Source organism: Apis mellifera, linkage group LG11 (assembly GCF_003254395.2).
Source record: "Apis mellifera strain DH4 linkage group LG11, Amel_HAv3.1, whole genome shotgun sequence".
Classification (NCBI taxonomy): domain Eukaryota; kingdom Metazoa; phylum Arthropoda; class Insecta; order Hymenoptera; family Apidae; genus Apis; species Apis mellifera.
The window spans coordinates 7,232,966-7,260,806 of NC_037648.1; the positions used below are offsets into that span (position 1 = coordinate 7,232,966).

General features: G+C 24.8%; 3 protein-coding genes across 8 annotated transcripts in view; 1 reads left to right on the forward strand and 2 right to left on the reverse strand.

Moving 5' to 3' along the window:
* Positions 1-493: 493 nt before the first annotated feature.
* On the reverse strand, positions 494-3,415 carry LOC411795 (Golgi to ER traffic protein 4 homolog). 2 transcript variants are annotated; one of them, XM_026443862.1, is made up of 7 exons: positions 3,259-3,415; positions 3,094-3,172; positions 2,481-2,715; positions 2,231-2,369; positions 1,990-2,130; positions 1,638-1,922; positions 494-1,434 (listed from the first exon to the last, which is right to left on the reverse strand). In XM_026443862.1, the coding sequence occupies exons 1-6, from the start codon at positions 3,369-3,371 to the stop codon at positions 1,673-1,675; spliced, it is 957 nt and encodes a 318-aa protein (XP_026299647.1). In that variant the 5' UTR covers positions 3,372-3,415; the 3' UTR covers positions 494-1,434; positions 1,638-1,672. The 2 variants fall into 2 exon arrangements, with proteins under 2 accessions (XP_026299647.1, XP_006562470.1); XM_006562407.3 differs by lacking the exon at positions 494-1,434 and having other exon boundaries at positions 1,620-1,922.
* A 1,016-nt stretch (positions 3,416-4,431) lies between these two features.
* On the forward strand, positions 4,432-8,610 carry LOC551162. Of its 4 annotated transcripts, XM_006562410.3 has the most exons (8): positions 4,433-4,647; positions 4,730-4,863; positions 5,172-5,414; positions 5,628-6,012; positions 6,095-6,476; positions 6,806-6,928; positions 7,160-7,292; positions 7,379-7,553. In XM_006562410.3, exons 3-8 carry the CDS (start codon positions 5,173-5,175, stop codon positions 7,425-7,427), a joined length of 1,314 nt encoding a protein of 437 aa, XP_006562473.1. In that variant the 5' UTR covers positions 4,433-4,647; positions 4,730-4,863; position 5,172; the 3' UTR covers positions 7,428-7,553. The 4 variants fall into 4 exon arrangements, with proteins under 4 accessions (XP_006562474.1, XP_006562473.1, XP_623560.2 ...); XM_006562411.3 differs by lacking the exon at positions 4,730-4,863 and having other exon boundaries at positions 4,432-4,620; XM_623557.6 differs by lacking the exon at positions 4,730-4,863.
* LOC551114 (methyltransferase-like protein 9) overlaps positions 6,938-27,841 on the reverse strand; it is a 50,752-nt gene continuing 29,848 nt past the window's right edge. The window contains exons 3-6 of one of the 2 annotated variants that reach the window (XM_623510.5): positions 16,073-16,285; positions 10,775-11,162; positions 10,602-10,704; positions 6,938-7,232 (exon numbers count right to left, since the gene is read on the reverse strand). In XM_623510.5, the coding sequence (XP_623513.3) occupies positions 7,228-7,232; positions 10,602-10,704; positions 10,775-11,162; positions 16,073-16,285 (709 nt within the window). In that variant the 3' untranslated portion in view covers positions 6,938-7,227. Of the gene's footprint in view, positions 7,233-10,601; positions 10,715-10,774; positions 11,163-16,072; positions 16,286-27,841 lie in introns of both variants that reach the window. The other variant, XR_003305589.1, reaches the window with a different exon arrangement.

The following is a 27,841-nucleotide window of genomic DNA, read 5'->3' on the forward strand; positions in this document are numbered from 1 at the left end:
TTATATCAATCAATATAATATTATAATTAATTTATCTATATTATCTATATTCAATTATTGCTTAAAAACAAATTTATTTAAAATTATAATAGTTATTAGAATTAATATTCATTGTTTAGTTTAAATGTTTTTTTAGAATTAAATAATTAAAATATCTCACAAAATTATGAACAATGCATTCTATTTATGAAGTATATAAGTAATATTTTTAAAATAAATTTAAAATAAAATGTTTTAAATTATAATTGTACATAACACAATCTTCTATTCGTATATTATTTCTGTTTATATTATATAATATATCTGTAATATTTCAATATTTTATATTTGAATTTATTGTTTTATGATAAATTCTTTATATATAAGAATAATATGTCCATATATTATTTGTATAGTATTTGTACGATATAAATTTTAATAAATTCTTAAATAATATGATATATATATTATATCATTACTAATATAGAAAACAATTACATATCACTTCTGTTAATATTTGAGAAATTTAATTTATTAACAAAATTTAATTTACTTCTGTTTAAAAATTTAAAAATAACACATCATGTATGTTTATAACTCTAAACCATTAAATATTTGTACAATATTTGCTGTGTTGATAAATTATGGAAAAATAAATTGTAATAAATTTCATAATAAAAGAATATTTTGTATGCTACATATGTACTACAAGAATATACATAAGTTTATATATGTTTATACTTATTACAAATCTATATCCTTGATCATATTTTTTTCCTATACTTTTCAATTCAATACACAGCAATTGTACAATTATTTTTATCAGTACAGAAACGTGCTTTATTATAGAATTATGGCCATTTTATTTTTATAATTAGGAATTTTTTTTTCTAAAATTTTTAAACGATATAAATTATACTAATATAGAGTTTAATAAATAAAGATTTTACTTGCTGCTATGATAATTACTTACGTATGATTCACTCCATTTATTTAGTATTTCAGCAACAAGTAATTTCATTAAGCACTCTTTTCTGTAGCTATAAATGTTATGTCACGTTTATTTGTCATACGATTAAATTTATATAAAATAAATCTTCATTTCAGCAGTTATACTCAAATACATGTTCTTTTTAAACATACATTATTATATGTAGATTATTATTAGTACAAGGATTTTATTCAAAGTTCACGTTTGCTTTTAAATTTCACAGTAATTTTAATAAAATTTTATATATATGATTCGAAAGTTTTATCCCAGTTTCAATATATTAAATAATCTTCAAATATAATATTAAAACAGACCGATGAATGAAAGAAAGACATATATAAGTCACTATTTTTCATGAAAGTTTTGTCTCTATGCAGGTTCATTTTCTGATGAATCCTAACTTATAACTTTGAAAAATTCCTCTAGAAATGCATCCCACATATTTTTATTTTAAATAAGTTTATCTGTACAAATCATTTAAAAAAATTAATTTCAATATATTCAAAGATCTAAAAAGATCAACATAATGTGTATATTGAAAATATATGGGACACTACTATAAATATATATATATATATATATATATGTATATATATATATATATATACATACATACACAAACACACACACATATATATATATACACATATATAAGTTAATTATTTACTTTCATCACATTGCACAGTGACGTGTAACTTTTAATCAATCAAGTTCTTGTGCTGTTTGTGAAGTTGAAGCAATATTTCTTTGTTCATCATCTGAACCTTCATCTTCAAGACCATTAAAAAAAGATTGTAAAAGTGTACCAAATAATCCTTGATTGCGAGGACGTGGGGATGGAACATTAAAAAATAATTGTCCTATTTTATCTAAGTACTGTCGATAACATGGATCTCTATTTAAAGATATTCGATATTGCTCACAAAGTACTGTGAATACAGCAAGTTTACCACTAAAAAGCAAAATATATTAATATAAATTTTTATTTATTAAATAGATAAATTAAAATTTATACTTACCTATCAACTATTTTTAATAAAAAAAATAAAAAATTCAATAAAGGTAAAAGATATGGTGGACCTCTGTTTATTTTCGGATGTTGTGAAGTATAAGAATTAAAAACTTCTTGTGCAGTTGTTTTATTTTGTAAACAGAGATATCTAAAAATAAATTAAAATAATTTTTAAAATATATTTTACGTTTTTAAACATTAAGTAAACACTATTTAGATGTTTAAATGAATAAGGTGAGAATATTTACTGCAAAACTGCCTGGGCTATAAAAAGATCTATTTCATTTTTGTAACCACGTTGTTCATGAAGCTCAACAAGCATTGCAGCACATCCAGAACCATCTCGACTATATATGAAATGTTGTCTTGCCATTACATAATTTTTTTCTAAAAAAATATATATATTATTTTGATAATAATTGAATATTTAAAATATCTAATACATAATTACATATATATAATTTAATCTTAATATATTATAAATCTTAAATAAATTACCTCTCCAAAATACTTGTGCTATCTTTTGATGTAAATCTGGATGACCTATTTTATAATCTGTATTTTTTATACTCCATCGAAGAGCAGATTGTACAAAAACATCTCTTTCAGGTGATAAAGGACTCATTATACTAAACAAGTTTGTAATTTTTTCAAAATAATCTTGAGAAGGTTCTGTTCCTGATTGTGTTAAAACATTTACAAATAAAATTCCTAAATCAGCTCCACTTGCATGCTATAAATGGTAAAAAATACAATAATACAAAATAATAATACTTTTTTATATATTAGTATAATGTGAATAAATTGTAAATATGTTACAAAATATTATATTATTATTAATTGATATAAAACATTCTTATTTGTGTTTCGAAATATTTTAAAATATTCTAATTTTTATTTATAAACAACAATTATTATTTTTAAACAACAAAAAAAATTTTAATGTAATAAATATTAATAACTGACAATAAAATTTAATTATAGATTGTTCGAGAAAAATTTCTAAATAATGCTCAGAAATTGCATTATGACATCATTTTGATATTTCTCGTAATGCTATATTTAATAAAATTAATAAAAATAAGAAAGAAAAAAAGAATAGATTATATACTTGTTCGTGCTGTAATAAAAGTGTAGAACCATTGTATAGTAATTCCAAAAGTTCCGAATACTTTTTCTGTCCAAGATATCTGAAAAAAAGAGGTTAAGCAATCATATTAATGATTGTGTAAAAACGATTCTTTGACGATGTTGATTAATTACATTATTAACCTACCTGAAGTATAAAGTTCTATACATTTGATGAGCTTCATAATAATTTTCCGAATTTATAGATGCTTCTAATTTTGCTAAAACTCGCTGAATAGCGTGATTATACCGCGAGGCCATGTTTACGCTCTTTGGAATATTTTTTTCTACTTTCGTAATTGGTATCACTGGTGTATAAGCAATTTAAATTTGAATTTTCTTTAAAATTTTTTTAAAGTGAAATTAAAGTAAATTTAATATATTTATATATATAAGTATAAAATATTAGTATATAATACTACAAATATTATAAATGTAACAGTAAAACTTACAAAGATCATAGATTAATATAAATTGATTATTACTTATACGAATTAAATCATATAGATATATATTTATTTATAAATATATAATTGTATAAATGCAAATAAAATAAATATTGAAAGTATTTATATATAAATTTAGTTTTAATTATATTGTATATATATATAATGCAAATGATAAAATGATGATAATATATTAAGTAAGCAAATATTATAGTAAAATAAGTAAAGTAAATAGCAATAATATTATTATATTTTTATATACAATTTTTTATAAAAGTGCAAAATAATTATATTTAAATATTAATAATGTAATTTATTTAATAATATAATATAAATTGATAAAACTTTTATTTTTACTTTTAAATTAAATTATTTTTACTTTAAATAAAAAAAGTACTATAAAAAGACGTTAGATTTTTAAAAATAATATTAAAATATTAATTGCTTATTATATAAATTACATCAAAATGTAAAATTTATAATTATTGAATTTTAAAATAACATACACACACACACATATATATATATATATATATATGTTTATAAATAATAATTAAAATAATACATGTATATGCATCGATTTTTAAATAAGATAAAATAATTTTATTTTAAAAAGTAATATTAATTGTACGATTTAATTAAATAGATAATCAAATACATCTATATATAAATATATTATAAAAAAAGTGAATATTTTAATATTTATATAATTTAAAATATTAATAAAACAATATGAGACAAGATAAATCGTAATACACGGTTTTCAATTAATAGGAAATATTTGAATACTATCAAATCTATCAATTGTAAAAAGTAATATTGATAAATGCGCAAAGTGGCGTCGCGTAAGCGTTGAAATGCTTTAGATGCATATATACATGGATACGCTAAAAATCATGAAGGCAATGCGCCTCTGGTGGCCAGCTGCGCAAACAATTCTTGCAGAAATAATTATCACGATTTATGTTATTCGTAAATGTGAGGAGAATCATTAATGAGAATATGCCAAGTAGCGGCGATTAGAGTGATAAACGGGTCCTGTAGTGTTCCCGGTTACACTTCAAGTGAGTGAAAGTCGTGCTCGGTACGGGGTGAGTGTCCAAAACGTTCATTCCCTCCGCTTTTAAAGGGGGGCGGTGGCTCGCATCAGTGTTTTTTTTATCGTTTCTTTAGACGTCTTCATCCCGAAAATAACAATGGCCGGAGGATTCGAATATGCATGGATTTTTAAAATGCCAAGCTTGCTACCCTGGCAACCTACACACATTTTCCTGACCCTTTTTTATTACATGTGTCAATTAGCATCGGTACGGTTACTGTACATCTTAATATTTTAAACATAGTTTTGTACGAATTAAAATTGTTCAAAGATATTCGATTCTGCAAATTAATCTATAATGTAATCATCAAATTGAAATTAAGAGTATTCTATTAATTAAAATTATATTATATTTTCCTACAAAAAAAAAAAAAAATAAAAATTATAAAATTACACATAACATTAGCGACTAATTTTAATCTACATTTATGTTTATGATGTGCTTTTTAGTTTTTTAATTGTAAATTTTTTTTCATTTTTTTGGGGGGGCTAATAGAGATAATTTTATTTATACAGAATGGACTTGGCAGAAACTATGAAAAATATTGTTGCCAAAGGTATGCAAACCGAAATGGGACCACCAGGTGGAGGATCAGGTTATCCTGGAACACCAAGTAGTGCTGGTTATGTTACTGAGAAAATGTATATGTTATTACAAGCCTATCTTCAAAACAAAGGTTGGAATCCAAGCATCGAACTACTGCAATGCTTTTCTGAATTTAAAGATGCATCTATGATTCCAAGTGCTGCCTATTTGCAGTAAGAATACTTAATCTTTTATAATATTTATATAATGTTATGCATATAAAAATTATATATAAAGTTATATATATAAATTATATATAAAATTATATATATATGTATATATGTTTAAGTCAAATATATGTATATATTTGAATAAAATAATTATTAATATATTTGTAAAAAATTTTTCATAAAATTTTAAATATATGTTTTATAATATACAAATAGGATGATGGCATCAAGAATTGCTCTGGATTCTCAGGGAAGACTAGTTCTTAGGGAAAATGGAAAAATAATATTGCCATATGAACATTTTGCAAATGCTGTGATGTTAAAGCATATGAATGGTCCACATGGTCTACATTTAGGCTTGGAAGGGACAGTTAGAGCTGTTATGGAATCATATACTATTGGACGAGAATGCTTTGGTATGGAAAAAGAATTTATAATAGAAGTGGTACAAAACTGTCCAAATCCTGCTTGTCGTTATTACAAAAATCAACTCGAATTAACTCAAAAAATGGGACATATGGCACCAACTTATATTCAGGAAAATGAAACAACAGCTTCTCTTTTACGTAGTAGTTTTCCTCATAATACAGATTTTCAAGCAGTAAGCATGAATTTTTTTATTAATTTATGTACATTCTAAATTTATTTTTAAATTTTTATAAATTAATTATGTTTTATTATAGACATTAAGCACTGCTAATCCAAATACTCATATGGGAGGATCAACAACAGATTTGACTGAAATGAGAAGTGCTGGAAACCAAATAAATCTTCAACGTCCTCCAAGCCGTCCATCATTAAATATTCCACATCGACCTGTGTCACAAGAAAAAAAAACCACTGGCAAACAACATTATGAATCTTTAGTATCTAATATTCCAATATCTGATCATAAATTAACAGATTTCTTAAGAACGAATTTGGATAATTTGGACAATCTCAGTGGACTTGGTTTGGGAAATTTACAAGGAATAGGAAATGCAAATAAAGATTTATTAGCTTTACATAATGGAGCTTGGCCATTAGAAAATGAGAAAGGATCTCGGGCATCTTCAAATTCAGAAGGTTAATAGATTTTAATTTATAAAATTAATGTTTAAAATGAGTGTTAAAAAACATGAACATAAAATATTTATTTATTTTTTAAATCATCTTTAATTTTTATATTTTAAATTTTTCATAAAATTTTTTTTTTAAATTTATGAAAATTATATAATTTAATGTTTTCATTTGTATTAAAATAATTTATGTTTAAAAAAAAAGTTTAAACTTTAAAATAATTTTTAATGTAATTTGTATTTTTCAAATTCATATATTTTTTTATAAAATTTTTTTTCATATTGTAAAAAACGATGAAGTACTTTTTAAATGATTCATTAATGATTATATTGTAGGAGGACAAGAAAAAATCGTAAGAGCTTTTGCAGAAGTTATGAAGAATATGGCAAGAATGAAAGCTTGTGTACGTCCTGCGATGTGTAAACCATATGGGAAACAATCAGAAGCTTTACAAAAAAGTAATAAAATATATTATCTATAATCTATTTTAATATTTCTCTTTTAATGTAATATTTCTGTTAGGTTTACAAATAAATTTTTGTTATAAATTAATTATATTTTATATCATATTAATGAGTAATATTATCAGATATCAAATACTGCTTTTGTGATTATTTTATATATCTTTTGCCAATTTTCTTCCATTAACGAAATAGAAATGTACATGTTTTGGATTAATTTTGTTACAGCATTGGTTGATACAATACAGCTTGTACAGTCGTTAAGAAGTTTTCTGCCACCTCCACATATTCCTGTTTCAAGCTGGAAAAATGAAGATAAACATCGATTAGATCATACGGGTACTCCTTATCTCCCATCATTGTAAGTATCTCTTATGGTTTACATTTTAAGTATACCCTCGTTACATGACTAGAGATATCAAATAAAGAGTTATAATTTTTATGCAGAAAGACTGGAGGTTTAGAAGAGTTATGTGAACAACGCAAGTTAGACTAAACATATGTCTTCGCTTTTTAAGCGGCAGACTAAGTTTTGTCTTTGCGCTCTATGATGTTCTAGTCATGTGGTGTTTATGGGTTAGATGGGTGTTTTGTATTTAAACAACCCGAAGGATTGCTCAAATGTTGTTGGCGTTTAGGACTTCAAAATACTAAGAGACAAAACGAGTCATGCGTGGACTGTGATAAACGTGGGTAGTGAAAATAAATTTATATATAGTCAATCGAAATTCACACCGTTATTTCATATTCAAATTAGCTTTATTTCATTGTTTTAAGTTTTTATGAATTTTTATAATCTGCCTATGAGGCTTATTTAAATTATAATTGTGGAGCAAGATAGTTTTGAATTATCTATCTTATAATAAATAATTTACATATTATAAATATGTATTATAAAATGGCATTTATATTTTATTGTTGTGCATTGATTTAATATCTCACCACTTGTGTTCCAATGATACCTGATCAACATTATTATGAAGATGTTTTTTGTTATATGAGTAAATTTTATGTATGTATTGGAAGTTTACACAAACTATAAATATTAAATTTAATCTTGCATATAAATATGAAAGATTTACTAATTAAACATTGTTATAAATACTCTAAATATGAGAGTATATATAAGCAATCATAATTCTTGTTGTTACTTGACCTCGCATTATTTAATTTTTGAATATTTATTCTATAAATTATAGGATATTGTTTTGATTTAAATGAAATAAATTAACAAAAATTATCGAGTTAAAATAAATATTTAATTACTATATATACGTATATATATAGTTTTTTAAAAATTACTCTATATAAATTATTGTTTATTTATAAAAATAGATCAAACATATATTGTTGTTATGTCTAATATTATTATCTGTCAAGTTAATGTTAAAACTTACAATAATTTATAAGCTTCATGGGCAGTAACATGCGGTGTGCACATGTAAAAAATGAAATTATTGGTCAATTTATAGATATTTTTCAATAAATAAATTATTTCATTACTATATACAATTAAAAAAAGAAAAGAATAAAGAATTACATTATTAAAAAATGTTTGTAGCGTGATTTGCACCAATGCTCAAAATTTTCTCTCTGTGCACTGATATTACTTATAAATGGTATTATCTTTGACAACCGCGAAATGCGTAATAAACTAAGAAAAAAAAAAGAGAGAAAAAGAAAGAAAAAAAAATATTATGTGTTATTTCAATCGAAATTTTTCGATAAAATGCATTTTATTTTGGTTGTAAAAATAAAATCGTTTTAAATTCAATTGTTATACGCATATCTGCGATGGTAAAATGTTTCCTTCTTGCTCGATAATATCAAAATATTGAACTCTATATTTCTGAATATAAACAATAAATTTGTGTAAGGAATGTGTGTAAAATGGATGAATGCTTGAATCTTGTTATATACAGGTTCGATGATTGTAAAGTTTCGGCTATCAAATAGCAAAATTTTATATGAACGTGTGTGAATGTGTGTTTCTGTTTAGATATCTTTCTATAGACGTGTCTGTTATAAAACGCATGTATATTTATTTATAACATTTGCAGCAATTATAATAATCAATTGTTAACAGGGCTTAGATTTCTGTGATCAGCAATTTACATTTATCTGTGTAAGTGCAGTATTTCTTTTTAAATTTCTTTTCATAAATTTAAATTTTTTTTATTTTTTACATAAAATAAAACAATAATTTCATTCATTTGAAATATTTTGACTATTTTATATTTAAATTTATTAAATTATTTTTAATTATTAAATTATTAAATTTATTAATTATTTGAGTTCGTAGATTTATTATTTAATATATTGTATAATATATAAAAAATATATAATATAATGATAATTTTTTTGTTATTAATTATACACGATAATATTTAAATGAATCTAAGTAAGATGAATTTAATGAATAAATCATAATAAAATTTGAATTTTTTCGAAGTTAGTTAACTTAATATTATGAGTTGAATTGAAAATTATTATATCTTAATTTTTTACAATTTTAAATAATATTTTACACCATTTAAATACTAATTATTAATTATTAGTTATATTAATTTTTAAAAGAATATTTCAAAAGTATTTTGAAATTACTTACATTGTTTAAAATATATATATTTTTTAATAATTTGTTGGATATACAAATTGCAAAATAATGGATCTTATTATATGTAAAAAAATATATAAAAAAATATATAAATATTAATTATTTATTTTATGTTTTCATTTTGATTAATTTTGTTATCTTAATATTGGAAAATTTTTAAACTGAAAGTGTTGAAATTATATTAAAATTAATCTTATGACTTCTTATATTTTTATTGTTTATATGTATTATTTAAAATCAACAGATAAAACATTTCATAATTTCAGTTATGAATTATCCACATTTAATACATAAAATATTAGAAATTGCGCAATGCATGCAATCTGAAATATACATCACTGAAATTTAAGTCCTGTATATTTTTTGTTTTTTGTTAATCGATATGATCTTAAAGTAAAGCTGCTATAATATAATTAAATAATTTTTGACGATTTACCTGTTACACGCCAAAGTGTATTTGCAAAAATGACTAAATGGACCTATTTCTTCTAGTAGTTATTACAAGACTAACGTAACGTGTCGTCGTTTATCTTGTTGACAAAACGTTGACACGATTAAGCATATCCATGATTAAGTCGCTAAGTATATGTCAAAAAAAGAAAGAAAGAAAGGAAAAAAAAAAAAAAAAAAAAGAGGGAGCACGGAAACAAAGTCTGATAAAAGGTACAAAAAACCAAGTCTCGAAACAAATTAAATGTTTTAGGTGTATGCGAGATAGAGTTGCAACCGTATGAACTGTTATTCGAATCCAGTTTCCAAGTTTTATCGCTCTCGCGTCATATTTAATATCAATAGATAATATCAAACTGTGTACAAGTTTTCTGCACCTTCTGACTTTGACAGTAAGATCATTGTAACATGCGCACCGTCGTTGTTCATTTAGCGATTGCATAAATGGACAATCGATTAATGATGATGAATTATAATACACCAATGCTACCGCTATATTTGCACATTAAGCTCGTTGTCGCTTGCCAGTATTGCTCTTCTGTATTCTTGCATAATTCTAACTGATGAACAGCAATCATTAAAGTTTTTACAAGTGTGACTTACCTGTGTTTCGTTCATTACCACTCTGTTGTTCGAATATATTACAGCATTTTCTTCCAGATAATTCTGTATCCATCCATTCAGAAGTAGAGTATCGTGAGTTATCCTAAAATATTCTAATGTATAAGATTATAGAAACTTTTTTTTATTGGAAATTCACACGATTGTGTACTAACTGGCTGTGCTTCTAGAACAAATACGACGTCGTCAAGAAAATAATATGCTTGACCGAGATCTCCTTCGCAGAGGTAAGGCAGTTTGCTCCATGCCAGACATCTTAGACTTAATGGTGCGAAAACTCTGTCGACGAGACTAGCTATTTGACCTTCTAGACCGTTCCCTTTTACTGGCAAATATTCTGACGGTTTGTGGTCACCTCTTTCACCAACTTCTACGTAAGGGCTGAATGGAAGAACTAAAGCTACGACCAAACGACCACCTGGAGCTAAAGATGACTTTAGGCGGCGAAGTAGAGTGTTAGGTCGATCGCAACGATCCAATAAGTTCAGACAGAGAATCACATTGAAGGGACTATTTTCGTACCATTTTTCTACATCGAGCACCCTAGAAAATAATAAATATATATATATATATATATATATATATATATATTTTTATATTTTATTTTAATAAATTATATTAATATGTTGTGTGTAATTAAAAAGAATAATAGTATATTATTATAATTAATTCACACAAGATATTTAATATGATCATCATGTATATTTATTTATAATTTAGCTTATATAATTAATATTTTATGTATATAATATTTATTTAATTGTATAAAAACTAATTTTTTTTTAAAAACAATAAGAATATATTTTTTAGAAAAAAATTTTCTATATCATTGAATACTGAATTTAAGATATAATTGAACTAATAGACATATCTTAATGTTAGATTGACGTTTAATAAAAAAGTTTCCATATAATTAGATTAATCACAATATATTTAATAACTTATTATATCTGATTACATATCCAGATTTTGGATTACAATTAAAATAGTAATTTATAAAAATATTTTTTAATTTCTAATATCAGACAATGCATCAAAATTATATGTGATAATATTATTTATAATAAGTTGTAAAGAATATTAACTAGTTATTTTAATCACTTATTGTTCATAGAAATATATACATTGAAGTAAGTATTTAGAGAGTATAAATATTTAATAAGAATTATTTTGAGTATTTATTATAAGATAGTAAAATAATGTTTGCTTCTCTATTCTTTATTATATTATTTTCTATTTATATCCTATGTATTGCTAAATTTTGTATATTATTTATATTTGTTGTACTCACATATTTCTAAATTGTTCATTTTCAAAGTTATATCATCAAATTATGTGAAGATCATTATAATCTTATAAACAATTAAATTAATTTTAACTTTAGTTATTGAATTATGATATTAAAAATACTATTAATACTAGCTAAATTAAAAAGAATATAGATGATCTTGAGAAAAATTTGCTGTTCATTATTTGTTTTTTTCGAAATATAGTATTAAAGTAAGTATTAATTATATTTTTTTCCTTTAATATATTATTTTATTATAAAAAACAAGCGAAATATTTAAAGTTTTAATTTAACTAAAATATCTTATTAAAACACTTCAATCGCTTACAATTATATAAATGTTAATGTTAATGTTAATTTAATTTTATTTAATTTCACAAAAATATTACAAATAAAAAAAAATGAAATGAGATGAGTTTTAGATATTTAATAATTTTTTTTTGAATAGATAATATTTTAAAACATTAATATGATTATATAAATTAATAAAGATCAGTTTAACATTACATAATAATGATATCTTAAATAAAGATAAAATATAATCTTTAAACGTTTCAAAATTGAAAATTTTTTTCATTTTATTGATAGTTTAATTGATAATTTAATTAATACTATTATTATTAACTTATTATTAATAATTAATGCTAAATAATTTCTAAATATTGTTAATTTTTTAAAATATAAAGATATATATGTTTTTAAAGATATAGGAATAATGATATTTGTACAATATTTTTTATTAAAAGTATATTATATAAAAGTATAATACTATTATTATTAATAATTTTTATTTATATTTAAAAATTATATTTAAAAAATACTAATTTTAAAATTTAGATTTAAAATTATTTATATATAAACATTATAATTTATATTATAATTTAATATTATGAATGTATTATACTTTTGATATTATATTTAATAATAAATTATAATATATATTAAATCAATACATATTGCATATTTTAACTATATTCTAAATTAAAAATATTGATTGAAAATTTAATCAAAAATTTAATTTATAGTGATATATAGTAATATCAAATTAGAATATGTGATTTATAAATATATAATTAGTTTTAAATGATTAATATAAATATAATCTTAAACATTATTATATAATATTGAATTAAACATTATATAATAAGTTTATAATGTTATTAAATTTTAGAATTTTATTTATTTTTAAAATAATAAAAATAAAAGTGATATTATAATTTAAATAATTAATTTTGTTATAGGTTAAAATATGAATGCTATTGAAGAATACAGCATCATATGTGGGATTTATTTTAATAGATTCAATACTTAAAAACAATAAAATATATTCATATAATAAAATATGTATATATATTTTTAATTTTAACTTTTTTTTAAGTTACATAGTTTATTTTTACAATAATTTTATTAAAATTAATTGCAAATGTTATTAAAATAAATTTATTTTAAAACATTAATTTTGTAAATTATTTAATTTTTATTAAATTAAAAAATAAATTTTCAAATAAAAATAGCAAAGAAAATTAAGTGAGATTGATATTCTATTTAATCATTTTTTCTTTATAATTTTATAAAAGTTCAACAATTAATAAAAAAATTTATATTATAGGCTGTAAATTATTTAAAAATTAAAAATAAAAATGCATAAGCCATGAAAAAAGAATTGCATATTTCATGAAATATAGCAATTAAATATAAAATTAGATATAAAATTATAGCAATTGATATAAATTAGTCAATTTCAAAGCGAAGCAAAAACCATACTTTCGTACAAACCTATTTTATTATTATTATTACTATTATTATTATTTTCAAGCATCGAATTCGTTCCTATAACTGGATCCCATATAATGCCGCACCTTAAACATGGATCAGAATCAAAGTTATTCTTTTTCTTCTAATTCTTTACGATGGCTGGATATCTCTAACTATAATCATATTCTTAGTGTTAACACGTACTTCTCTTTCTATTTTTCGTCGAAGATCTTCATTCGCGCCTAAGATCACGGAGGAGGGAGGGTTCTAAACTCGTCTGGAAAAGAGGAAACGGATTTTCTATAAAATGTTACGGGTATATCGTATTCTACGAATATTTACTTAAAATTCGAATAGTTTCGAATTGCAACCACATCGAGATGAGACAGGCCAGATGTAAAAATCATCATAAACTTCTACTCCAATCAATTTGGTACTATAAACTTGTTAGTGTGCACTACGGGTTATTACATGCACTATTCTCGACGACATTGCGTCATTAGATATTCTTCAAATTGTTGGATACGTCTACACGCTTAATTATAACTAAGAGAAGCTTTGGAAAAGTAAAGAAGAGTGAAGAATATACTTATGTTCGTTTTAGACTAAATTCATATAATATATATATATATATAAAACTTAAATATATTCAAGTTATAATATCGTAGTAAATTAATAATAAAAATTATTAAATTTACGAAGCTCTTTTCTTATTCGATTTATTTTCTTGTAAAAATTATATTTTTTTACAAGAAAAAAGATAATATGTAATTAAATTTAGACAAATTGATTTGAAATAAAAATAAAAGATAATAACTTAAAATAATGCGTCTTTTCAATTAGTTATTCATTTTTTTTTTATTAAAAATAAATTGATCCTATGATAATAATAAATAAATCATTTTTAATTTAAATAATGTTCACTTTTGATAAAAATATTTTTTAAGATGAAAATTGAATTAAAATTAATAAAGGCAAATAATTATTATTTCATAATATATCAGATGTCCAAGAAAGTTTTGCCGATATTTTTTAATTTAAATAAAAAATGATAAAAATTTCTCTGGATATTTAATAGAATTTGTTATAAAATTTTAAACATCATATATATAATGATGTAAAGAATTTTTAAAATTTAAATAAACTTTGAATTGAAAAATTAAAAATATAATATTTATAAAAATTGTGTATATATATATATATATATAAAAATAACATTTAATTATTTTCATAAAAAGAATGATTTTTTTTGTTGAAGTTGCAATTGTCTTAAAAATAGATTTAATTAGAAATTGTTTTTTTAATATTTAAGAAATGAATTTTTGAATATAAAAATAATAATATAATGTCGATTTTGATGATGAAAATATATATGTAATATAATTTTAAATAACAATAAGTCAAAATATTTTAGACAAGAAAACAAAACTTCTAAATTATAATATATGATAATATAAATTATAATGATATATAAATTATAATAGAGAGAGAGAGAGAGAGAGAGAGAGAGAGAGAGAGAGAGAGAGAGAGAGAGAGAGAGAGAGAGAGAGAGAGAGAGAGAGAGAGAAAATAGAAAAAAAATAAAATATTAGAATTACAACAAAAAAAGACAAAATTATATTATATTTTTTTATTTAAAATGTTAAACATAGATATTTGAATCAATAATAGTGTTTTTTTTTAAATTGATTTTTAATTTTATATGAAGGAAAATTTTTATTTAGAATCAAAATTTTTGTTAAAATTATATTTAGATTACATTTAAGATTATATTTTTCTTAAGAATATGATTTTACAAATTACGTAATAAAATTTATAAACTCAAGCTTACAGTTTATAGGCTTATAAATTTATAATTAATAAACTTATAATATAATTGTCTTTAACAGAGAAAATAGATTTTATTATTCAATAAAAATTTTAAAATATTTATCCTTATTTCTGTATACTGTTTTCATTTTTTCATAGAATGAATTTTTCTAACTTACTTTGATTTCCTATTAATATAATAAAATTGTTAACCAATAAAAAAATTTGATTAATAAAAAGTTTATCAATTTTTAAAAATATTCCAGATTTATAAATATTTAAAAATATCTTAAAATTAATAGACATCATTCATATTTTAATATTTATATTTTATTCGAAATACTTATAGCATCACATGAAATTTTATTTCACATATCTGTGCAAAGAATTTAATCTCTTCTACATTTTAAATATATATAGAAATATGAAATTCCGATAAGAAAAGTAACATATGTATACATAAATAAAAATATTAAAAATTCTGTATAACATTGTTACATATCGTAAATTCTCAATAAATTTTTGTTAAGAATTACAAATTGTCTTCTTTTATTTTTACCTCGTGAGATGCAAATTGGACGAAAAATTGAATGTGACTTACGTGAACTTCCTTTTTGCCAGAGCCCATCTCATCGGTGCTGATATGTCTGTAGCATAAACTTTTTCGAAGAGGTGAGCTACATGAGCAGTGGTGGCACCGTCGCCTGCCCCTAAATCCACCAACGAATGCCATGGCCCTAAAAAGCCGCTTGCCACCATCAATTTTTGAAATTGTTCGCAAGAAAAGACATGCATGGAACCACGACCAAGTAACCTGAAAGAATTATTTTATTACATGGAAACGAAAATTAAAATATTAATTTCAATATCGATGAAATAATATTTAATATGATATTATCAAAATTTAGTAATATGATCTAATGATAATATAATAATAGAAAATACAAGAAAATTATGGAAGAAAATAATTTTTTCTAGATTATTCTAACTTTTCTGCAGAAAAACATGTATTTTTTTTATTAAATCTTATGAAAAACTATTAAATATAATTATAAAAATTAAAAATATTTTGAACATAAAAAAATTAAAATTAAATAAATATAAATAGATATAATATATATAATATATATAATATATATAATAAATATTAAAATGAAAAAGTGCATTTACGGATAAAAATTTTTCTATTTTTCATTTTATGTCAAATTATAAAATTTATTCATTGATTCGTTTGATTTTTAAATGTATAAATCATAAGATAAACGTCAAAATTTGATGGGTAAGGAGATCATCCGAAGTTTGATACAAATAAAATATCGCAACAGTAACGCATATTTCAACATCTCATTGTAAGAATCAATGTTCCATGATCAATGAAAGACAATTGCATATAGAAATCAAAAGGTCCAATGTATTTGTAGTACAATTTAGTCTGCAGAATTCGATGATACTCCGTATCGAAAGGAATCTTCTGGCAAATCTTAACAGTAGAAGGCAAGGGTTGACGAGGAAAAAGGACGGATTCACTTGAAAATATCAGCGCTGCTACAACGCGATGCATGGGCCATGGCGATCCATCAATGCCGCGGAACGCGGGATTTTGATCGTGAATTCGGTTACCTCCGGCGTTATAAATAAAGCGATGGTGGTCTTGTGGACCTCTTCTTCGTGAGCCCACCTCGATTTTTCTCCCTCTCTACCACTCTCTGTGCTCGAGCGTAGCCGGTGCCATCAATTAACGAGCACCTCCTGGCTTCTATTGAATAATAAATAAAAATAAAAAAAGAGGATGAAGTAGGAGAAGGAGGAAGAGAAGAAGATGCAGGGGGACAAAAAGAATTACAGAAGAAGAGAATAAAGGAATGGATGAAAAAAAGATATGGAGACTCGATCACTGCATTTTTCGTAGCATCTTTCTGTTTTTTTACTTTATTCTTTATTCCTTCCACGGATTCATTTACGATTCTTTCTTTTTTTCTATATTTTCTTATTCATCTCTTTTCATTATTATCTTTTGTTTCCTCATTTTTTTATCTCTCTTGCTGATCCGTTTAGTTTGTTATACTTTAGGCTTGTTTCTATTGTCAGTCTTAACCACCGTGATCGTGCATAACCTGTACACAGATCTCCTTGTTGCACACCGGAGACGATCAACCAGTGAAGAATGAAAAAAATGGAAAGGGAAGAACGCGCACGAAAGAGAAAACGAAAGAAAGAAGGAAAGAAATAGGGGAAAGGGAGGAAAAGGAACGGGTAGATACACATACGATATACACGCGTGCAGCTCACAAATCAGGCTTGCGGATCGTAGCGGCTTCGTCGGCGGCGCGAGCGACAATTAATTCACCGCTTTTGCTCTCAGCTCCTCTTCTTGGACCCCATTGTGTGTACGTAGTCTCCTCCCTTCTCCTTGCATCACGATGTTTCTCCCAATGGAGAATCGTTTGGGACCTATCGATGCTTCCAACATCGTCCTGTTTTATCGAGCGATCCCGATCCCTCTCTCTTCGCCCTTTTTGTTTTTCATGACTTCGTCGTCGGAGGGCCCCTACCTTCGAAAGCTACGTCTTTAATTTCGATCTTGGCGTCACGCGGTCTAGAGAAGTCCAATGCGTATTACAGTGTTGCCAAGTTTAAAACGCTGATCTATCGAAGATCTTTTTACTTATTATGCCGATTTTAAATCGAATCGTTATTTATTTTGATTATATAATTTTTATCATTTAATTATATTGTAGACAATATATTTTATTATTTTTAAATAATTAAAGAAAAAATAATTAAGATTAAGATTTGTGTTAACTTCTTGAATATTAAAATCAATAAGAAATATTTATCTGTATTATGTGGATGTGTAGATGTGTATTATGTGGATAATATAAATATTATTTTTTAATATTATATACAGATAAAATTCAAATTTTTCTTAATGAAATATACAATTCTTTTTTATCAAATTTTAAAATTTGTATATTACTTTATAACACAATATAATCTGTATTGTGAATATGATTTTTACATTACAATTTTTGTATAATTTAATATTAGTTTAATTGTTTGTATTTACAATGCAAATAATTTAAATTTCAATCAATTTAATTGATAAATATCAATTATGCATAATATTATATATAAGAAATTCCAGTAATACAATACTAAAGTTAACATTGTATCTATATTAATAATTACATATCAATTTTAAAATCTCATCAACATTAAAATAGTTGTAATAAATTTTTAAATATTAACAGTTAGTCTATGACTGATGTCTACATGGAAAGGGACAGTAGCGCATATAAAGATGATAAGGATCTTTTTCCAGTGGTTCTGGACAATTATTTACAATTCTAGCCACCCACTCGGTCCAGTGGTGGTTCAATTTTTTTGGCCGACAGACGGCGCTGGTTCAGTTCACTATGGCCTCGGCTTTTATCGGTGGGGACCTCTCGCGGTTGCTCGTAAAATACCTCGAAGGGCGAGCGCGTAGTGTTAAAGAGGCGCTCGAAGGACCGTTTACCTAATAATAGCAATAATATGTAAATGCGATGCGTATCAAGCCGCCATCTAAAGAATCCACTCCGCTACGGGCCTATTGTTTGCAAATCCCTCGCTTCAGCCGTGCTGCTCTCTGCTGGATTGCCATGGAGCTCTCGATACACCTATTTCCTTCTCTTTTACCACAATCGTTTTACTCATGATCTATCTTCCTTCGTCTTTTCAATACCGGACGCGCAAATAATCGAAGCTAACATTACGAAGAAACACACCTAACGACAATCGATGAGAGATGCATCTGGCCGTTTTCATGTACGATTTTAGTGTTTGCATTTGTGTTAAGAAACCAATGGAACATATATCTAAGTTAAAATATTATATATTTAAAGAAAATCAAACTTTAAGAGAAAAATGAGAATATTTGTATATATAATAAATTATAATTAATATATATTAATATGTATATTTAATAAATTGTAATTGAAGTAGAAATTGGAAATGATAATTACAAAATTTTAAATCCAAATTGATGATTATTAATTTGAAATTTAAAACGATTTCAATAGCTTAAAATATTAAACATATATTTAAAATCTCTATAACGTATATGTATATTCAAATTTTTAAAGAAAAATTATACTTTTAAATCTATAAAAAAATTAAAAGATAAGAAAATTAAAATAAACTATTTATTGAAATATTTATTTTCAATAAATAATAATGTATAATATAATAAGTAACAATAACAATAGAAATTTCATAGAATGTATACAAAGATTTTTATGATTGATTGTATATGTATTCAATTTTCAAGACGTTAATACAAGTCCATGAGGACATAACAGAAATATATTTATGGTTACAAAGTTCGAATCAACGTAAACTACTTTAAAAGGTACATCATCGTACAATTATAATTTGATTGAATCTTGTCACGCTTAAGATTCCTCAAGTTCTGAACATTATTATATTCACATCGTTATATTCGAAATCGGTGTAACATTGTAATATAACGTGAAACTTTTCGAAGTACACTTTGAATGGATTAATGAACCGAGTGACATGGGATCTCATTGGGGCAACATTCAAATCTGTCCAGTCATTCTTATCTTCGTTTGTCGTTTTGAACAAGCATAACGCGTTATCCTGACCTTTCTTCTTTTTCTTTTCATTCTTCCTCCTTGTGTCATCTTTCTTTCCCCTTTCTTGCTCATTTTTCTTACATTGTTGCTCTAGATTACCTTTCAACCACATCGTAAAAATCATTTCTCATTGTGCAACTTAATTAGTTGTATATCTATATGTAAGTCTATAAGTTGTGATCTTTTTTTACTTTTCTTTTTTAATTTTCTAAATTTTGTTTTATGAATAATTTTATTGATTGAACGGTTCTTGTTTATAAAAAATATTATATATAAGAAATTTATATTGTTGTTCAAAATTTAGGATTTTAATATTCACAATTAAATATGAAACAAAAGATAAAATAAAATGTATAATGATGAAAATAAAAAAAATGATATCAAATAAAAATGAATTTAAATTATCAGTAGATATAGTTCATTATTTTTTTTATCTTCAATTAGTTTTTTAAAAATTTCTTTTATTATGTAGGCATAATATATATATGTGCTTATTTATATAAATACATATGTTTAATTTTATGATAGATTAATTGTACATTTGAAAATAGATATTTAAATAAATAAGTATCTAATATTAATTATTTTTAAGAAATTATTTTAAAAAAAGAATTTTATTCTACTGAAAAAGAATTTTCATTAAAAAGCAAATTAATGTCATTCTTAAAATATGTATTCGCGTAGTTTTATTAATTATAACTAATTAATAAAACGAAAGATCATTCAAAGTTATATTTAAAATTTTATTTAATTCAATAATCAATTCTAATATTATTTTTTATTATCAATCAATCTCTGCAAAATATATGTAAAAAATATATTTTGAATTGCTGAGAAGCAAAAAAATCACGGTGATCTGGTAAATCTATTGTATATAAAACTATTCATCTTTTGCCAATTTTCCTTTAAAAAAGTTCTTCGAATGTTTACAAATTCAAATCACCTATGAAACTTTTAATTTCGAGTTCTCGAGTATGTATTTATTGATATTATACTATAAACGTTAATAATGGAACGATTGTTATTTTCTGTTATGAAGCATTATTAATATCGTCGATATATGTATATAATATGGTTTTGGAAATATCAAAAATATTATCGATATTTTAAGATATAAATATCTCTTCGTGAATTGTTCGATTATAAACTATCTTTTGTCAAACTATTTTATCCGCTCTTTAAATTATAAAAGACAAAAATTAAGTTTGTTATAGAAATAAATATTTTTGTTATTTAGTTTATAACAATTTTTTGCTATTATAAAAAAATTGAAATTTAATACATTAATTATGTTTGTTATTATTATTATTTAATATAAATATTAAAAGTCAAATATTTAAAACCTGATATTAAATAAATATAAATTAGAATTTATTTAAATAAGAATTTAAAATTCTAAATTATTTACTTATAAATATATTAATACATATTTATTAAAAGAATTAAGTTCAAAAAAGTTAAAAATTCGAATAGATAATTATATATTAATATAATTAAATCGCTAATAATTGAATATTATCTTATATATTATTACTATTTATATGTTTTTTATTCAAATCAACATTTAATCTTTATATTATTCCAAATTATAAATCGCATTATATTTTTATTAAGTTGTTTTTGTTTTGAATTTCAGACGTATTAAATTTCCATTTATGTAAATAGATAACGCAAAAATATACGTGATATAATTTTCAATCTTATCAGATGAAAAAGAATTATAATTTAAAAATTCTTGAGATTATGTGAAAAAAATGGACGAAGATGAGTCAAAGGTTCTTCATTTCGATATTGTTGCTCCTCATATTTTCTCTAATTTCCATTTTTTTTTTTTTTTTTTTTTTCTACTATGATTGTAAAATCGACGCTCCAAGTTCACGTACAAGTGCGACGAAGAAGACGACACACGAAATAGACGATATAACCAAGAAATGATACGCTCGACACAGCGTGTGCGCAGCTAGTGTACGTCCGCGACGATAATGTAGACAACTCTCGGATTCGTTCGGTCGTTCCCGTCAACGCTCGTTTGTCACGGTGGGGGCTAGCTTATATCACCGGTTTACGAGAAGCCACCGCGCAGAGGGGGCATTGCAATAGTGGGGAGAACACGGAGAAGAGAAAGATATATAGTGATAAAAAGAGACGAAAAGATTTTCCTACGAAGGAAAACGAGGAAAGCAAAGAAGACGGAGAGAAACATAGCGTCTATTTAGCATTCTTCCTACCGTGGCGGTGTAGTCTCGTTAGCTGGCTTTTCGCTTTCCTTCTCTTTCTGCTCATTCTCTCGACTTGCAGCGCGGATGTGAGAAACGAGAAATCCCGAAGAGGATGCGAGACGAACCGAAGAGCACAAGAAAGAAGCGGGAAGAAGAAAAGAGGGGAAGGCGGACGTAGCTCCGAGCTAGGGATGTTGGGTAGGCGTGGACCATGGACCACCCTGTCCATGAGCGATGGAGGGGAGGCCACGCCAGTCTTGGTAGTGGTGACAGTGGTGGTGGCAGTGGAGGTCGGAGAACGCCAAGGGAGGTTGGATAGGAGTATCCAGCGGACAATAATTACTATTATACACGTTGAAGTTTTGCAAGTTATCCTCTGTCAGAAAAGAACGCGGAAACGGGGAAAAGGATTAGATATTGACTAACGAGTATAGTTGTCTGTTATTTTGTCTAATTTCGCCTAGGAGTTAAACAAGATAGGAATTTGTCTCGTGGTAAGATAGAATATATGTAGGAATTCTTAAATGGAATTGTATACGAGACTTTTTCTTTTTTCTCTCCTCTTTTTTTTTTTTTCTTGATTTTCTCATTTTCTACTCATCTTATTTTTTTCCTTCTTTCGTTAATTTCAAAATGTTTCATCCTTGGAAATTATTCATCGTTTTTTTTTTCGAGCAATCTTGAAACGTTTGTGTTGCATTTGTCGTGATTCAACTCGATGAAGCAGCCGTGTGCGCAGCACGGAGACGTGGAGATATTAGATACGTCGTATATTCGAACCAATTTCTTCGGTTTCTTCTTCATGCAATGTTTTCTGTGTATGCTGCGATGAAAGAAAGAGGGCGCTGGTGAAGAAATTGTAATATTCTATGTTTCTTTATCTCTTGTTTTCTCGCGTCAATTTTTGAAGAATTCAATGTTCCGTTGTGATAAGTCGCGACCGTAAAGAAATTATTCGATGAAGAAAGAAATTCTTATTATTGATTGTGTCGAAGAATAATATTCTTTGTGAATGCAAGAAAATATTCTGAATTTGAATATTTCAATATATAATATAGTATAATAGAATAGTATAATAATATACTAGAATAATAATTTTATTATTTAATTCACGTCACATTATGGATTCGCATTAAATATTATATAGGATTGATAGCATTTGCAAATAGTTGTTTGCAATAATTGTAATAATTGTTTTTTTTGAAGCAAAAAAAAAAAAAAAAATTAAAAAAATTATTATTATAACATTAATTATGCCCATATTTACATTACAAAACTTCGTGAATTTATAACTTAGTTTTTAATAAGTTTATTTCGTTCTTAACAAGGTATTTTCTTCTTTAATCATATTAATTCTTTTTTATATCATATATATTAAAATATTTCTTTTTCAAAAGTTTTAAATAACTTTAAAATAAAAAAATTAATAAAAATTAAAATGAATCATTGGAAATGTCGAAATTTCGAAATTTATTAAAGTCAAGAAATCAAAGTTTTAAATTCTTCAAAATTTTTGTTATAAAGTTTTTTAAAGATTTAATTTAATAAAATAAAATAAAATTGTAATATTTAAAGTTTTTATGTGAAGATATATTATATCGGTTTGTAATTTTGCAAAGAGTTCGAGAACATTGTCTGATTTTCAGCAAGATTGTCGCGGAAGAATATAGCACGAAGTGGACTATTCGCGAGGGAAATACACGCTTTTATAACTCGTTTCTTCTCGGCGCCAGCTACAGAAAATCCCCCTCTTCCTTGGAGACATTTCTGAATTTTAGACGCCTTAAACACTGTGATTCGAATACGATCCCCAAGAGTTGTTGCGTCATAAAAGATAGAAAAGATAGAAAAGGACAGACATACGCTCCACCAAGCAGCTTACATGTGAAATTGAATATATATATATATATATATATATACGCCGAAAGGATAAGAGCGTTTAGAGAATTATCCATTAGTAGATATGTAAAAAACTTCTTATTGATTTTGATGATGTTGAAATATATTGCAAAGAATATTGTTTTGAATAATTTTTTCCTTTATACATAATCAGCAATCGATTTTACTTTTATTCGCAAAAAAATTTTGGTATATAAAATCATTGAATATATCATATCGTTGAATTCTTTTTATACGTATATAAAACAGATAAATAAATATATCAAATTCCAAAAAAATTTCATATGCCATCTCTTCTCGAACTATGTTTTCCGAATACAAAATCATAAATTTAAACAAATATTTCTGCCGTCAAAAATATCTATTTTTTTTTTATCAGAAAAATATAATCCGAATTGTATCCGAATTAATCAAAGAAATATATTTATATATATAAAATTCATGTATATATGTATATAAATAGAATTGAATTATATAATATTAAAAATTTGTTGATAATTCGAAAATCGATTATAACTAATCGATTATGTAATAGAAAAAGTTGTTTATAATGATGCTTTTGACAACATATATTTCAAAATTGAGGAAAGAGTTGGATAAATTGATCAATAAAAAGAAGAAAGATATTAATCCAAAGAGTTGAGGATGCGAAAAAATTAAAGGGTTAAAGGATTTATAGATTCATCTACAATTTTCTCGATTCAATTACAATAGATAGATATACGCTGGTGGCATTGTCATGCAGTATATTACTTTATAGTACTTAGTAAATATTTTATTTATCTATACATATCAAGAGATTCAATCAAGAGGCTAATTTGAAAAGTACGTGGCTTCACTATATATACGCATAATCCACTTTCTGCTCACTAGCTGTTTTACGCAAATTGAGCAAAGTTTTATATATTTTTAATTTTTTACGATTCAAATATATTAGTTATCTAATTAATCGGATATTTTTAAAAACTATTTTTGATTTATATATATATTTATTTTTTTATATATAATTCAAATACTAGCGGGATATTTCAAATTAACGAGGAAATTTATACATTTTATTGATTGCCTATTGTTATTACGTTTATATTAATAAAAGATAAATACTGATATATTACTCTTATGATCGTATACATATAAGAAAAATTCTATGTAATACTAATATATCATAATTTAATGAAAATTAAAAGTTAATAATATCGCTGTTATATGATTAAGAAAAATTCGTTTAGAATCTAAATATTAACAAAATTAAGCAAGATCTTGAAAATATAATCTTTCGCTCAGTTGCGTGAAATGTCTCGTAAATACAATGCGTGAGTTTGTAGGAACACACGTTCGTCACGATTGTTAGGTTAAATAATACCGACGGAGTGCGACAAGTTTTTATCTGGTGTTGAAACAACCATTCTGATTGGTCGGTCCGTCCGGCTCATATCATTCGATTTATGCAAGCGCGCGACTTTACAAACGACACTTGTGCATACGTAATTCGTAGGATTGCAATTGGACCATTCCTACGCAATTCTGTTCTCTCTGTCCCATGGAAATACCGGTTTATACTGATATATACGGGAAAGATGTGTTCGTCATGCCTGTATCGCCGACACGTTGTTACGGAGGGATGCTTTTTGCTATCCTCTTTAACTCTCATCGTGGTGAGCTGTTTATTTTTGTATCGGATAGATCATTCGAGCGAGATTCGATGCGTTCGACGAGTGTACCAGCCATGTTTGGAAAAGGATGATTGGGAAGTAAATCGAAAATGGGAAATAATTTTCCGTTCCAATCTTCTTTTGATATATCGATTTTGACAATTTTACGACTATTGTTTAATTTCATTAAAAAATCTCAAAATTGTTTAGGTTGTTTTTTTCATAATCTATTTGATAAGATAGAATGTCGATATTTTGAAAATAAAACGAAAAAATGTGAATTATATTAAATTTTATACATTTTCATTTCCTTTTTATATTAATATTATTTTATATAGATATGTAAATATTACAATATGATATAAATATATTGTTTTATGTGTGTCGTGTTTATTTAATATTATTATTATTTTCTTTATAAATTCTTTAGAGTAATATTTCGCTTTATTATTAAAAAAAAGTATTTCAAACTCTTATTTAAAAGAAAAAATTTATTTTTTAAATTAAACATTATTCAATAATATAACAAATTAGGTATAATTATAATATAATAAATTAATCAAAATTGAAAATAAAAAGATTATTTTATACAATGTTGCGAAACGGTTTGGTATTATCTATTATTAAATTTATGTATCGCGTGCGTGGTAAGGGTGAATTTTAAAAATCCTTATTCCAATCATAATTCGATCGGTTCTTTTCTTTTCTTTACTCTGATATTTTCTGAGAGACATAGTTAATGTAAAAATAATAAAGCTAGTTACTAAGAATAGGGTGCCATTAACCACTATTATTTTCTTTCTTTGTAAATACTGAAGTATAATTCTGTAAATGACAGCATGTTTCAAACCCTCATTATATATGAACTTTCTTCTTTATATTTTTTTACACGAATTCGTTAAAAGAAATATACTATTCAAAGATTATTCATTTTTATGATTTTTAAGATGCTCGTTAATTTATTTGTTACTTTTTTTATATTTTATTCGTTATAAATGGATAGTTTATTATACATATCGTTAAGTTATATCTTTAATTAGTAAATAAGTAATTGCTTTTATAAAATTATTATTTTTAAGAAATATTTCTTTATTTTAGAAGATATTTCAATAGATTTTGTAGATTTTCTATATATTGTTCATACATTTCTATTGAATTTTTCTAATTATAAGAATAAAAAGTTTCTGGATTGTAGTAATGATACAATATTGTAGTATGGTATTAATTGTAATACTAAAAATAAGGAAGAAAGAATTATTTATGACAAATTTTGAAATATTTATAAGATGCTATCGATATAATAAATATTATTTCTTTTTATCTTATTTTGCAAATTTGCATTATGCGTCTACTAGAGCAATTTAAAAATATTTTATTATTTTTTATCCTTATATTAAATAAAATATATCCATATTTAATTTAATCATATTTTATAAAAACACCATTATTATCGTTTCATAATTTTTTAAAAATTCTTCTTTTATTTATTTATTATTTCTATATGGATTAAAAATCAAATCTGTAAAAATAATATATCCAAAACAAGTTTTTCCAAGTACACAAGTTTCTGCTTATTCTCGTTCTATCTTTATCTTGTAACAAACTCTTTCTCTCCCTTTAATCTTTCTTTCCCTGACCAGCATTCTACGATTGGTCCAGAGTAGGCGCTGTCTCGTTGGTCAGTAATTATCATTAGCGCGTTTGCGCGGCGCTTCCCGGCTCTCTTTCCGATTGGCAACCCTGTCCGTAATTAATCGAAGGGCGCAGGCGCGAATTCTCGCGTCTAATGGAAAAGCATCGTGGGCGTCGACCCCTTCGAAAACTGGCGGATTTCTGGCTTTCTCTTCTGTTCCCAATACTGTGACCACTAATTATAACCGAGGGGCGGTTCTTGTTTCACGCGTACTATCCTTTCGTGGCCCTCGACAGCGAGTTTGCGCGGTACTAATTGTTCATTAACCCT

What these genes read in the sequence shown, in the direction of transcription:
- LOC411795 (XM_026443862.1), bottom strand. Translation starts at nt 3,371, where the DNA reads ATGGCCTCGCGGTATAATCACGCTATTCAGCGAGTTTTAGCAAAATTA. An exon ending in TTTTATTACAGCACGAACAA is followed by an intron (nt 2,716 to 3,093) that starts GTATATAATCTA and finishes TACCATTTATAG; the next exon opens with CATGCAAGTGGAGCTGATTT. An exon ending in ATAGCCCAGGCAGTTTTGCA is followed by an intron (nt 2,131 to 2,230) that starts GTAAATATTCTC and finishes ATTTATTTTTAG; the next exon opens with ATATCTCTGTTTACAAAATA.
- LOC551162 (XM_006562411.3), top strand. Translation starts at nt 5,173, where the DNA reads ATGGACTTGGCAGAAACTATGAAAAATATTGTTGCCAAAGGTATGCAA. An exon ending in ATAATACAGATTTTCAAGCA is followed by an intron (nt 6,013 to 6,094) that starts GTAAGCATGAAT and finishes GTTTTATTATAG; the next exon opens with ACATTAAGCACTGCTAATCC. An exon ending in ACTCCTTATCTCCCATCATT is followed by an intron (nt 7,293 to 7,378) that starts GTAAGTATCTCT and finishes ATTTTTATGCAG; the next exon opens with AAAGACTGGAGGTTTAGAAG.